Raw genomic sequence first — 12,931 nt, forward strand, 5'->3', positions numbered from 1 at the left:
TGTCAGGTGGCACATTTGGCTTTGAGATGGCTGTCATTGATAGGACGATTAAAATGCCAGGTATTTTTTAGTTTGTAGTATGTACTTTGTAACTTTGTTTCAACTTTCAAATTTCATTGTTTCTTCAAATTCCATTTTTTTCTTATGTTTATTTAAAATTTTATTTGTAATTTTGTTGTAGACGCATGGTGGAAGATGTATGGTGGCAGAGTACCCCTTTTGCAAAATCTTGTCGTACGCATCCTCAGCCAAACATGCAGCTCCTCGGGATGTGAGCGCAATTGGAGTGTATTTGAAAAAATACACAACAAGAAGCGCAATAGGTTAACACTTAAACATTTAAAATATTGCAAATTTCCAAATAAATTTTTGAATTCATTAAAGTTTTAAACAATATTTTTTTTATAATATTAATTATTAATTATTATTTCATGAACTTTGTACAGGTTGGAGTCCCATAGACTTAATGACATGGTCTATGTCTACTACAATCTTCGATTGTGGGTGAGACAACTAGAGAAGAGTAAGACACCTGATACGGAAGCCATCTCATTGGATGGGATTGACACCACTGCTGAATGGAGGGTTGAGACCGAGAGGCCTCTCATGGATCCCACTGAGGATTGGTTAGTGCAGGATGAGGGGGAGGAGGAGGGGGAGCAGGAGGAGGAGCAGGAGCAGGAGCAGGAGGAGGAGGAGTTGGAGGAGCAGGAGGAGGAGGTGACACCGCCTACCCGGGCTACCACTACCACCAGTAGAGGACGTGGTCTCCGTCCACCTAAGCCTCCTGTAGCTGCTACTACTAGTTCTTCAGCTTCTAGAGCACGTCAGACTCCACTACCATTTCCACCAGCACAGGCACCAGCTTCTACATCTAGAGGGAAAGAGAAAGCTGTGCCATTTTCTCGCAAGAGGGGCAGAGGAAATCAATAGGATTAGACTTTCATTTTATTGTATATGACATTATGACATGATGAGATACATTATCATATTTTTTGTTGATATTTTGAGGCTGAGTTGGACTTGGGACTCAGGACTTACTATTCAGGACATGATTCAATGTTATGTGTGATTTTAGCGCTAGAAATGATATTAAACATCTTATATATTAGTTTTTTTATCATATTTATGTGTCAATGTATTTATTTTATGTTGTAGATGGTTTAGATATTAAAAAAATTGAAAAAAAATGAATATTTTTGTGCCAAACGCTTTTTTCCCGCTTTTGTCGATTTTTTCCGCTTTTTTCCCGGCGCCGATTAAATCCCGATCGCGCTTTGTGCAACATTGGTTCAAAGCCCCAAGTCTAGAAAGGAAACCCCATATGAAGTCTCATTGTGCCCTTGACTAACAAGTTTGTTTCACTTAGATGAACTAATAAATTATTGTACCTGAAGGTGAGGAGGTGCATTGGACATTATATATCATTGGCAGGTGGTTTCATCATGGACTAGGGCAACTTAATTGGGGCCCAAGTCCACCAGAGGACCATTGTAGATTGAGACACCAAGGAGGGCTATGACAAGTCGACCAGACGCAACCCGTGGATTTAAACCAGAATCCACAGGTAGCACAGACCCTTTCACCGTTAAATTCCATAATAACCTGCCACCTTAAACCCATCAATGCTTCTGGTGCGAGATCTGATCAATGGATACAATGTCGTCTTGATGCAATTCTTAAGGCATGCAAGGTTATTGGGAAACATTCCCATGCAAGGCTTGCATGCTCACGACAAGCCACACCACCCCATATAATTTGCCATCCACATAAACCATGACCTCTATAGTTGTTGTCAGTGCTTGAGAGGAGGGGAATTTGGTCAAGGGCTTTGATGATGTTTTTTTAACTTTTCATAAAGGCTAACATAGGGGCTCGAATAAACTTAATATAGTTCATGGGATGTTTCACCATCTAGACAAATCATTTACGCCAATCTAGCCCATTTTTAAAAGGCACGTGAGATTAGCTTGTTTATCAGCTTCCATATTTTGAGATATTAGGATATGAAACGAGGACTTAAGGTGAAAATGACCCGATGCACCCATAATTCTATAAAGGAGGAGTTTAAGATGATTGTCCTTGGGTAAGTAATGAGAAGAGAGTCTCTCAATATTACAATCTTGGTGACTTCTAGATCTTTGCCTAAGCTTAGCCCAAGCAAGAGGCCATACATTTCAGTTTGATTGTTGGACCTCTTACCTAGCCCCCGGGAGTGCTTTATTACTTGTTTTCCATCGAGATTAAGAATAACCCCTCCCCCTGAGTCTCTCAATATTACAATCTTGGTGACTTCTAGATCTTTGCCTAAGCTTAGCCCAAGCAAGAGGCCATACATTTCAGTTTGATTGTTGGACCTCTTACCTAGCCCCCGGGAGTGCTTTATTACTTGTTTTCCATCGAGATTAAGAATAACCCCTCCCCCTCCTGCCACCCCTAGTTATGTCAAGTCTCTTTTCATTATGGTGTGTCACTTCATTAATTATTGTTTTTATATTGTTATTATAACATAAATATATTCTCATTACACCCACTTTCGTTGAAGAGTCCCTAGAGACACTTAGATGATTAGGGACAGTGACAAATCCTTGTGGCACTCAGTAAAATTGTTTGCTAGTGGTTTTCTTTGAAACAACAACATAAAATTACGTTCCAATGGGATTTCTTACCTTTTAGCTTCCTGAAGTTGAGTTCTAATCAAGAATTGGCTATGCTTGTGAAAATCAACCTCGGATTTTATTATTCTTCGATCAAATCTTTTCTCATTTAGTAGAAATAAAATTTACAGCAAACTGATCAGTAAGAATAGCCCACAAAACATGAAAACTGGTCAGGCTTACCAGAACATTGGAGAATCCAAGACCTCTGGTAGAATACGGAGATAAGGACTCCATGGAGAATCAGACCTTGATTTTTCTCTAAGAATGAAGAGAGAAATAGCCACCCAAGGCCTCAAGCCCTGGCACAGCTTCCCAATTTCAGAATCGCTGACTGTATCCATACTTATCCATAAATTCTTGGGCATTTCCAAAACCACCTGTCCCTGAGAAATATTTGTCTGGGCCACTAGCCCCAATCTTTCCGGCACAAACTCTGGCCTCACCAATGTAGAAGAAGAGCTCGAGATTCCTCCTTTCTCTGATAGCCATTGCCATAAATACCGAATATCCTCCTGGGTTGGCAGCACTTTTGGCGCTGTGTTTACGCAATTTAAACAGAAAGTTTTTGTTCTGAAAAGCTTGATGGGTGTTTTCAATGATGTGGGGTGCCGAAATGAAGTGAAAATATTGGGATTTGAAAGACATTCGTATGGGGGAAACAAGGTTGACAACAGAGCCATTGGTTTTATTAATTGCTGCTTCGCTTTCACTGCTAGACCTCCTGCTGGGAATTTCTTGCATAGAAGGCCCAGGTAAACAGCAGAATATTAATTGTGTGCATGCTTGATAAGCATCCACTGTCGTCCCAACAGCTCGATAAAATTTTCAGGCTCTTTTCCAAACACGAGGGAATTGATTGATTAATTTCTGGGGTTTTGAAATGTTCAAACCATTTACCCAATTCGTAGCAGCACGGTTATTCAAGTTTGCTGCATTGCTATCTGTGAAAAATCACCAAGATACCGAGCAATCCGTTATGTATATTCAAAGATGCAATAAGAGAGACAGTAGCCATAGGCACCTTATCTATCCAAGAGCGTCGATTTTTTCTTTATTTTTTTTTCTTTTAATTTGGGACGATATTTTGATTTTAACTTAATGCTAATGACACTCGAAAATTAATATTAATTATTTTCCCATTTCATTCGGGATAATATTTTTGATTTCAACTTTACGCCATTTACATTAGTGAATAAGAAATTATTTCTAACATTCATAAGGCTAAAGATAGCCCAGGGTATACACTGGTTATCTATTTGATTCATGTATTTAGCCTTTTTCATGTAAAGCTTTACAATAAATTCTCTCTTTTTCACAAACCTTTTGTTGAATGAGTTATCTCAAGAGCTAGCTGCCATAATTTCTGCATAACTTTCCATGTTGTTTTTTAAGGCCTCGCATTCTAAAGCGAAATGCTTTTTTGTTTCCATTTTTCCAAAAGAGCAAAATATACATACTCTTTCTTCCCACACTTCTTTTGTCTTTTTCCAACGCTCAATTTCACAATGGAGTTTATGAGAATTAGTCCTTAATTCAACAATAAGAATTTTGGCTCTCCAATGACTATTGGCCCCTACATACGCTTTTTGTTGATGATTATAAGTGGGATTAAAGTCGTCAATATAGTACTTTTTTTTTCTCCCAAGTACGCTTGTAGAACTTACCCATAACAAATTTTTTTATTTCTTTAATGTTTGTGGGACACATGTTCAAGCAAATACCCCATTTTCTAAACCATTTGTTATTTTGTCACATCCATGTATTCTCTCTTTTGCAAAATATGTCCTTAAAGGCAACCTTGGGCCATCTGCCCTCTTCCATTTGCTCAAATTCTTTTAAATACCTTATGACTCGCACCATAGCAATTGCTTCAATAGGAGCAGTCCTCGTTTCACTTAACAAGATAGCATAAGCAACTGCACTTTTAATTTTGAATTTGTTTGTAATCAAGTGCTTCTGATTTTTCTCAATTTGTTTCCATTATATGTTGGATGTATTGCTGGCCCACAATTTATAACCGTAGTGAATCACCGAAATCACTAAAATCCCAAAAAGAGTTTGAGTGGTTTTCTAATTCCATAACTCTACCTCTCTACACCTATTTTAAGAAACATAAAATGTTTTCCAACCCCCCAAAGTTCTTTTCTTTCTACAATCGTCCTAGATTATATTTATGTTGAAGTCAATTATGAGGTATTTCTAATCCGCAACTTCTTCGAGAGTGTTGCCTTCAAAGTAGAACTTATGTTGGTTATGTTTCCTTTTGTTAGAGAAAATCATTACTTTTGTTTTGCTAATATTGACTTGCATCCCCACCCTTCTATAAAATTACTCAAGGGAAAGTAAGTGCTCTTGCAAACCAAGAGCGAATTTAGCAATCATAATAAGGCCATATGCATACAAAAGAAGCCTTATAACAAACTCGCCCAAATGGATATTGTCACCCCCTTGTAAATTTAGTCACTCTTCAAGCTTGTCGATATATAAACCAAAAAGGGTGGGAGATAATGGGCAGCCTTGCTTGACCTCGATATCACTTCTAAAACTTTCATAAATGTCTATTGAAGTTCTAATTTGACATTCGCATCTTCATACAGCCTATGCACAGTTGCTCTCAAATGCTTAGGAACCCCAAGTTCCTCCATTTTGTGCTAAAGCTTCTCTCTAGGAACTGTGTCAAATGCTTTTCTAAAATCAACAAAGCAACACAAGCCTTTTTCCTTTTTCTGCCAAACATTTTCAATGATGTGCCTTAAAGCTATACCATGATCAACTGTGGAATGTTTAGGTTCAAAACTTGCTTTCCCTTTAGCATGTTTATCTCTTTCTTCTGCCCACTTGGTGATTTTATGTTCTAACATGCTTCCAAATAACTTTGCAAACAAGGGGTTTATCATTATGGTCTTATAATTGGAGGGAGTATTCACGTCACCACTTATGAAAAGAGGTATTGTCATACTAGTTGTCCAATCTATGGGGAACCCCTATTGGATGATGTTGTTGAAAAAATTTGTAATGTAATGTGTAAGAATTTTTAAACCCCGCTTTAGATACTCTGCTTGGAGTTCAGGTAAGTCTTTTTGCTTTTCCAACACCCAAATTATTGATGTCAATCTCTACCTCTTGCATCATGAAGAATTTAGTATCAGTGTTGACCAAGGGAGGAGGGTCAACCTTGGGATCTTGGTCATAAATTTGTCTTTCATAGTCAAACAATTTAGAAGTTCTAATATTATTTTTAGTTTGCATCTTTCTTAATATTTGCTTGTAAGCTTTGAGCTTTAGGTTATCCTTACTTGACTCTTTTCACATTTCCCTTAGCTTTTTGCATTCCTCATCAAACCAAGCATTAACCAGAAAGCAATTTGTTTCAGACTTCTTAATTTTTGCTCTTTTGCACTTTGCAAGTGCACTTTGAATTAAATGTGTTAATTTATGACTACGAAGGCCATGGATCGGAATTTTCTCCTTATCGAAAAGCCTCTCTAACGTTATTTTGAAGGTATTACAATTTTCTGGAGTCAAAAGATTTATGCTTTTTGGGAGATTTTGTTGAACACACTGAGTTTTTGACCCTACCTACTTCTTCCCAATCCAAGAGAAACTTAAATAAATTGGTTTGTGATCCGATTTTAAGTCCCAAAGTTGTTCTCCAATCAAAAATTCCTTCCTCCATTTTCTCACACAAACCATGCGAGCAAAATACATAATCTATTACACTTTCTTCATTGTAAGTAGTGCAAATAAAATTACCAAACTTTGTCCATCTAGTCAAACCATTACAAATGACTAAATCGAAAATCTCACATAGAGTAATCAATTGTTCACCAAAGAGATTGCAGCCTTTTTGCTCTGAAATTATTTCCTACTGATGATTATTCTCTTTTGTAAGCTATATAGGGTCGCAATCTTTTTTACAACAAAGAATGCTAGCTTGCTCACTTGTAGTCCTAGCATTGAAATCACCCACTATAAGGACTTCACCTAGTTGAGAATATGTTGCAATATCCACTTTTAAGGCTGCAAAGGGATCTTTATGGTCAAGCCCTCTACTTTTGTAAATTTTTTAAAATTGTAATGCAAAATAGCACGCTGCAATTTTGATGTCATTTCCACTTTCTAATATTTAAAAAAAAAATGAATTGTTTATTTGAGTCTTCTTTTTCTAACTAAATAAAATGACCTTCTTTATCCCTCACTAATACCATGATACCCCTCTATCCTTTGTCATTCCCTACTTCCCTGTTCCACACTGCCATCTTCCAGTACCCTTCAAACAAAGGTGTTTTGCACCCTTCATGCTCATGTGATTCTATGAGGCAAATTATGTCTTTATCTTCCCTAATAGACCCTAACCCAGGTCCTCATATCCATGGATAACCTATGCATTTGTAATGTTCCTAAATAGGAATACAAGTGATATAAAGCATATAATCTATGCAACAAGATATAAAAACGAAATACACATTAAACACCCATTGAAATGTTGCAAATAAGGAAATGTTGAGCCATTTTATTACTTCTTTGAGGGCAAAATACAATGGATAATATAATGATGCACCTGGGCTTGTCTCAATGGACAAGCATGACCAAACCCAGGTGAGAAATGGCTAATCCGATGACTGCTCCAACTACTGCACCAATCTACATTGCGCTGCCCTGAAAACTGCCTTTTCTGCTAAGTTCGAATGGCTGGAAAGTCCACTTCCTATGCTCATAAAATTATAAGCTTTTAAACCTGTACTCCTTGGTCTAAATCCAAAAAAACCCATGAAATAATTTAGTTGGTTTAGACTTCTGAAATTCGACCCCCAAGGAGGCCATTTTCAGTTGCAACTGCAAAACTCAGCCTGCTGGAATCTCCCTATAAATCCTCACGGAAATAGTGCCAAAGTGTTGGCCTAGCCCCTACTTTAAATCCCCTGACTTCCTATATGAGCTTTTGGCCTATAGCACATGCTCCTAAGTTCCACGAAAATGTTGCACTAGCCCTTTGCACTGTCCCCAAGCCTAATAATTCAAACAGTTGGGACGCTGGCTCTGTTGGCTCCAAAACTCACAAGAAATTTTAGCCTACTGCTGCTCCCCCAATCCTCTAACTCCCCTGACAAATGTCTGATCAATGATGGCTCCAACTCCTCCTACATATTCTCCAGCTAGCAAGAAATACACACTCCTTGTTTACGGTTGAATGGTAGTGTTGTAGCACACTCCTAAATCTCTTGAAATGCTTATGGAACTAGCTCCCTAGGGTGGGCATGGAAGGTCCCCCGAAGGAAAGGTTGAATCTCCTGCTTGAGAGATTCGTGGCTAAACAACCGGTTGACATAGCTAAACAGCAGAGCAAATAGACAAGTAATTTCACTTTGCAAGATGTAAGAATGAATCCAAATGAGAGCTTCCTCCTCCTTTTAACTCCTTGGGCCTTCCTTGACTCCTGTGGGCCCCTCTATCCAGTTATTTGACTTCCCTCCAAGCCATTTGAATGGCCCAGTTCGAATGCACATGTGGATGGCCCCCACATTCCACTAGCAGCCAAATAAACATGAATTTCCTCCTAAGTCCCTAAGTCGAAAATGCTAGGTTCTTTTCCTTAGCCAAAATTGTGAAAAGTTATGTAGCAACGCCCTGTTGCAAATGTATTTGAGAAGGGGCATGATAGTCCTCCCCTCCCAAACATTGCTTGCCCTCAAGCAACCTCAAAGTTGGGTGCTCCAAAATATGCTCACCCTCCTAGGTGGCATCCTCATCTGGCAAGTTCTTCGAACACACCAAGAACTCCCTGATGGTCTTGCTCCTCAGTTTCCTTTCCCTGCTGTCCAAGATGACCTCAAGTTCCAAAACTAAGTGGTTGTCATCATCTAGTGGGGGTAAATCTGTTGTTGTTGTCACATGTTGTCCCAACACCTTTTTAAGGAATGAGACATGAAATACATTGTGGATCATGCTCCCCAAAGGTAGCTCTAGCTAATAGGCCACCTCCCCAACTTGTCTAATCACACGGTAAGGAACATAGAAGCAATGTTGTAGCTTCTCAGCCCCTTTCTACTTCAGCGTGGACTGCTTGTAAGGTTGTAGCTGGAGGTACACCAAGTTCCCCTCCTCGAAATGCCTCTCTGTCTTGTGTCGGTCTATGTACACCTTCTGCTGGTTTTGGGTTGTCACCAAGTTATCCTTGAGAGCCCTGTGGATGTCTTAGCTCCCTTGGACCCAATCTTTGGCCTTTGGGGCCCGGTTTTCTCCAAAAACAATGTCAACAAAATATAATGCATCATATCCATATAAATCACGGAAAGAAGGCATACCAATGGGCATGTGTGATTCGGATTTAAACAGGAACACAACAAATTACAGAGATATCCATATACACAAAGATGCAGCGGAAATAATACTTCATTTCATTAATGGAAAATACTGAAATATGCTTACAGACAGAAATGGAAATAAACTAGCTAGGGCGATGGTAGCTTATCTCTGAGAAGAGATGTGATGGCTACATGCCTCTGAACTCCGTTACAATGAGGCTCGAAGGCCTATTTATTGTTGAGAAACAATGGAAAAACCCTTAACATTCCAAAACCTAACCCTAGGAGATGAAACGCCAAACTGTGGGCCCCGTTTGGGGGTAAGTTGGTACATCAACTTCCCGGGGTCGTAACTTTGGCATATGATCTCCGTTTAACGCGTACAATAGCTCATTAGAAAGATCTATCCGAGCACTATCATTGTTGGAGCGGGCAACACGAGTCCATTCCATGGACTCGTGTTGCCCCCGGATTCCCCAAAAAACGTCGTTTAGGGCCTCAAAACGGCTCCGGAAGTTCAGGACCCGAAAAACTGCTAAAAATAGTAAGTTGTGCTACAATTAAGGAAACTGAAAATGCTGAGAAAGACAATGGTGGGGGTCCAGGTGGACTTGGCAGGTGGCCACCAATATCCACCTGGATCATTCCTCCCCCCTTAGGAAGCAATGGTCCCCATTGCGTTGAGCTCCTCCATGAGATGAGGAAACTTCTGCTGAACTTGTTCCCTGGTGAGCCACTTGCCCTGCTGAAGGAGTTGGCCCGCTTTGACAACTCGATACAGTTGGATATTCTGTTGGCGAGTGTTCTTGATCTGTGTGTCCATGATCCGATCAGTTGCAGCTTGTTCCATGCAATCTGGATTTAATTCTGTGGGTTTGAGCTGTTCTGCAATGTCGGATGTGTCTAGCAATGGTGGAAAGTATGGCCGAAGGCGGTCCACATTGAATACTGGGTGCAGGCCAAGGAATGGGGGAATGCTGAGCTCAAATGCATTGTCTCCCATAGCCTTAGTAATGGTGTAAGGACCATATCGGAGTGGTCTCAATTTCCGATAGGCTCCAGTAAGGCGTTCCTTTTGCAAATGCAACCAGACTTTGTCGCCCACCTGAAACTTGTGTGGCACCCGATGTTGATCATGTCGCTGCTTGTACTTGGCATTTGATTTCTCAAGAATATCATGGACCTGCTGGCGAATATGTTGGATGCGCTCAATGAAGCTGGTGGCCTTATCTGTTTCGGACTGGACATGAGCTGAATTCATGTGAGTAGCTGCAAGTGGCATGGCCACATCAATGGGGCATAGTGGCTGGAATCCCAAACCCACCTGAAAAGGGCTATGGCCAGTGGAGCTGTGAAGAGCTCGGTTGTAGCTGTGCTGAACGTAGGGGAGGCTCTCGTCCCATGTGCGTGGATGCTTTGAGTTATACATGCGCAGAATGTGCACAATCATCCTATTGACAACCTCTGTCTGGCCATCAGTTTGAGGATGGAAGGATGTGGACTTCGTGAGTTTGGTGTCCAGCATTGACCAGAGACTGGACCAAAAGGTGCTGAGAAACCGACTGTCCCGATCTGAGATGATAGACTATGGGATCCCAAAGTGCACCCACACTCGTTCAAAGAAGAGTTTAGCAGTGGCTTCTGCTGTGATATTCTTCTTGCAGGCCATCATAATGGCCATCTTTGAGAACCTGTCGACGACCACAAAAACACAGTCATTTCCATGCTTAGTGGAAGGAAGGCCTGACATGTAATCCATGGAGATGGATTCCCAAGGTCGACTAGGGGTAGGCAACGGGGTATAGAGGCCTTGCTTCTTAATGGTCGGTTTGGCAATGGCACAGGCTATACATGATCGGATGTACTTCCCAACATCCTGTCGAAGATTCGGCCAATAGAAATAGTTTTGCAGTACTGCCACTGTTTTCTCGACCTCGAGATGCCCAGCAGCCCGACTGTAGTGTGCTTCCCAAATCATCTTGGCACGCTCGCTTGAAGGAACACAAAGGTGACCGAGGTGGCATAATAGGGCATCTTGGAGGTGAAAATCTGCAACCTGCCGACCCTCCAAGAGTGTCTGGTATGTGTGGCCGAATTCTGGGTCGCTTTTGTAGAGAAGTGGCCAATCAGAAGTCTCGTGCCCGCAAGAGTTGAGCACGGTGGTTAGCGCCATGATCGGTGGTCGACTGAGGCAATCTGCAACATTATTGGTGCTGCCCTTTTTATACTTGATATTCAAGTGAAACTGTTGCAGGTATGTAGACCACTTCTGATGGCGATCATTCTGCAATTTCCCTTGGGTCTGTATGAACTGCAGAGGTCGGTGGTCTGTGTGGATGACCGTTTCCTTCCCCAAAATGTAATGCTTCCATTGTCGGCAGGCCTGTACAATGGAATACATCTCTTTATCATAAGTGGGGTACTTCCGGACTGTGTCTGATAGTGTTTCACTGTGATATGCCACTGGATGTCCATGTTGAGTAAGGACTGCCCCAATAGCATAGTCAGAGGCATCTGTCTCGACCTCAAATGGTTGTTGTAAATCTGGCAATGCGAGCACTAGTGCCGTGCAGAGGCGATCCTTCAACTCCCTGAATGCCTTTTGTTGAGATTCAGACCAAAAGAATTTTGCTTTCGCCCCGCCCTTGGTGACTTGACTCAAGGGCCAAGAAATATGAGAAAATCCCAACACAAACCTGCGGTAGAAGTTGGCAAGACCTAGAAAGCTGCGGAGCTCTGTTAGAGTGGTTGGAGAGGGCCAATCCCGAATGACTTAGACCTTGGCTGGATCGACATGCACCCCCTGTTCATCAATGATGTATCCCAGATACTGAACCTCGGTCATGCCAAAAGTGCATTTCTCCAAATTGGCACATAGCTTGTGTTGCCGCAGTGTTTGGAGAACCTGTCGGATGTGTTGGAGGTGCTCTTCCCAACTCTGGCTGAAGATCAGAATGTCATCCAAGTATACTACTACAAAGGAGTTGGTGAATGGCCGCAAGATGTCATCCATTAGCCTCATAAAGGTTGCAGGAGCATTCGTCAATCCGAAAGGCATGACCAACCATTCGAAGAGGCCCTCCTTGGATTTGAAGGCAGTCTTCCACACATCTGAGGGTTCAATTGGTACCTGGTGATATCCTGACTTCAGATCGATCTTGCTGAAATATTTCGCCCCCTTTAGTTGGTCTAGGAGGTCATCAATCCGCGGGATCGGGTACCTATTACGGACAATGATCTTGTTCAGCGCCCGATAGTCAATACAGAGTCTCCACATCCCATCCTTCTTCTGTACCAACACTATCGGGCTCCCACAGGGCGAAGAACTCGGACGGATGTGACCTTTCTGCAGGAGCTCTTGAATCTGCCTCTTGATTTCATTGTTCTCCAGAACGGAGCGCTGATAAATTGGTCCATTGGGTAGCGGCGCACCTGGGGTCAGATCGATGGAGTGCTTGACTTGACAGTGCAGAGGAACCCCTGCCGGGGAGGTGAAGATGTCTTCGTACTCCTCCACAATCTTGTCCATCTGTAGCTGCCGTGCAGAGGGACCCCGTTTGGAGGCCGCGGCCACTGTCTTCTTCTTCCCTTGAGGGCGTATCATCAGGAAAACAAATTTCCTGGTTTTGGAAATGATCTTACTGCATTGTTTTGCAGTAATCAAAGAGATGGCGGCAGGTGGTGCTACCTCTGGTATCCTGAACAACTTATTTCCCAATGTAATAATAACAGCACGGGGCCTTGATTCATACATAGCATGTCGCTTCCACAAGTATGGTTGTCCTAGTAATACGTCACAAACTTCAAGGGGAGCAATGTCACAAAATACCTCATCCGTGAAGGGCTTGATGTTGTATGGAAGGCGACACTGCTGGCTCACACGAAGATCTCGCCCTTGGTGAAGCCACCCAATGGTGTATGGTTGTGGATGTGCTGTGGTCGGTAAGCCCAACCGCTTCACGACCT

General features: G+C 41.8%; 2 protein-coding genes across 4 annotated transcripts in view; one reads left to right on the top strand and one right to left on the bottom strand.

Moving 5' to 3' along the window:
• LSMT-L (Rubisco methyltransferase family protein) overlaps positions 1-3,676 on the bottom strand; it is an 87,005-nt gene extending 83,329 nt beyond the window's left edge. Inside the window, exon 1 of one of the 3 annotated variants that reach the window (XM_089431963.1) lies at positions 2,841-3,675. In XM_089431963.1, coding sequence (XP_089288089.1) covers positions 2,841-3,340 — 500 coding nt within the window. In that variant the 5' untranslated portion in view covers positions 3,341-3,675. Of the gene's footprint in view, positions 1-2,840 lie in introns of all 3 variants that reach the window. The other 2 variants (XM_089431965.1, XM_089431964.1) reach the window with 2 other exon arrangements.
• Positions 240-2,023, top strand: LOC149164154 (uncharacterized). The gene is made up of 3 exons (XM_089432499.1): positions 240-323; positions 447-826; positions 2,004-2,023. The coding sequence occupies exons 2-3, from the start codon at positions 472-474 to the stop codon at positions 2,021-2,023; spliced, it is 375 nt and encodes a 124-aa protein (XP_089288625.1). The 5' UTR covers positions 240-323; positions 447-471.
• Positions 3,677-12,931: the final 9,255 nt, after the last annotated feature.

The sequence above is a fragment of the Pinus tabuliformis genome, chromosome 5_1, assembly GCF_031772625.1.
Source record: "Pinus tabuliformis cultivar Carrire ecotype Pingquan chromosome 5_1, CPIR1, whole genome shotgun sequence".
Taxonomy (NCBI): Eukaryota; Viridiplantae; Streptophyta; class Pinopsida; order Pinales; family Pinaceae; genus Pinus; species Pinus tabuliformis.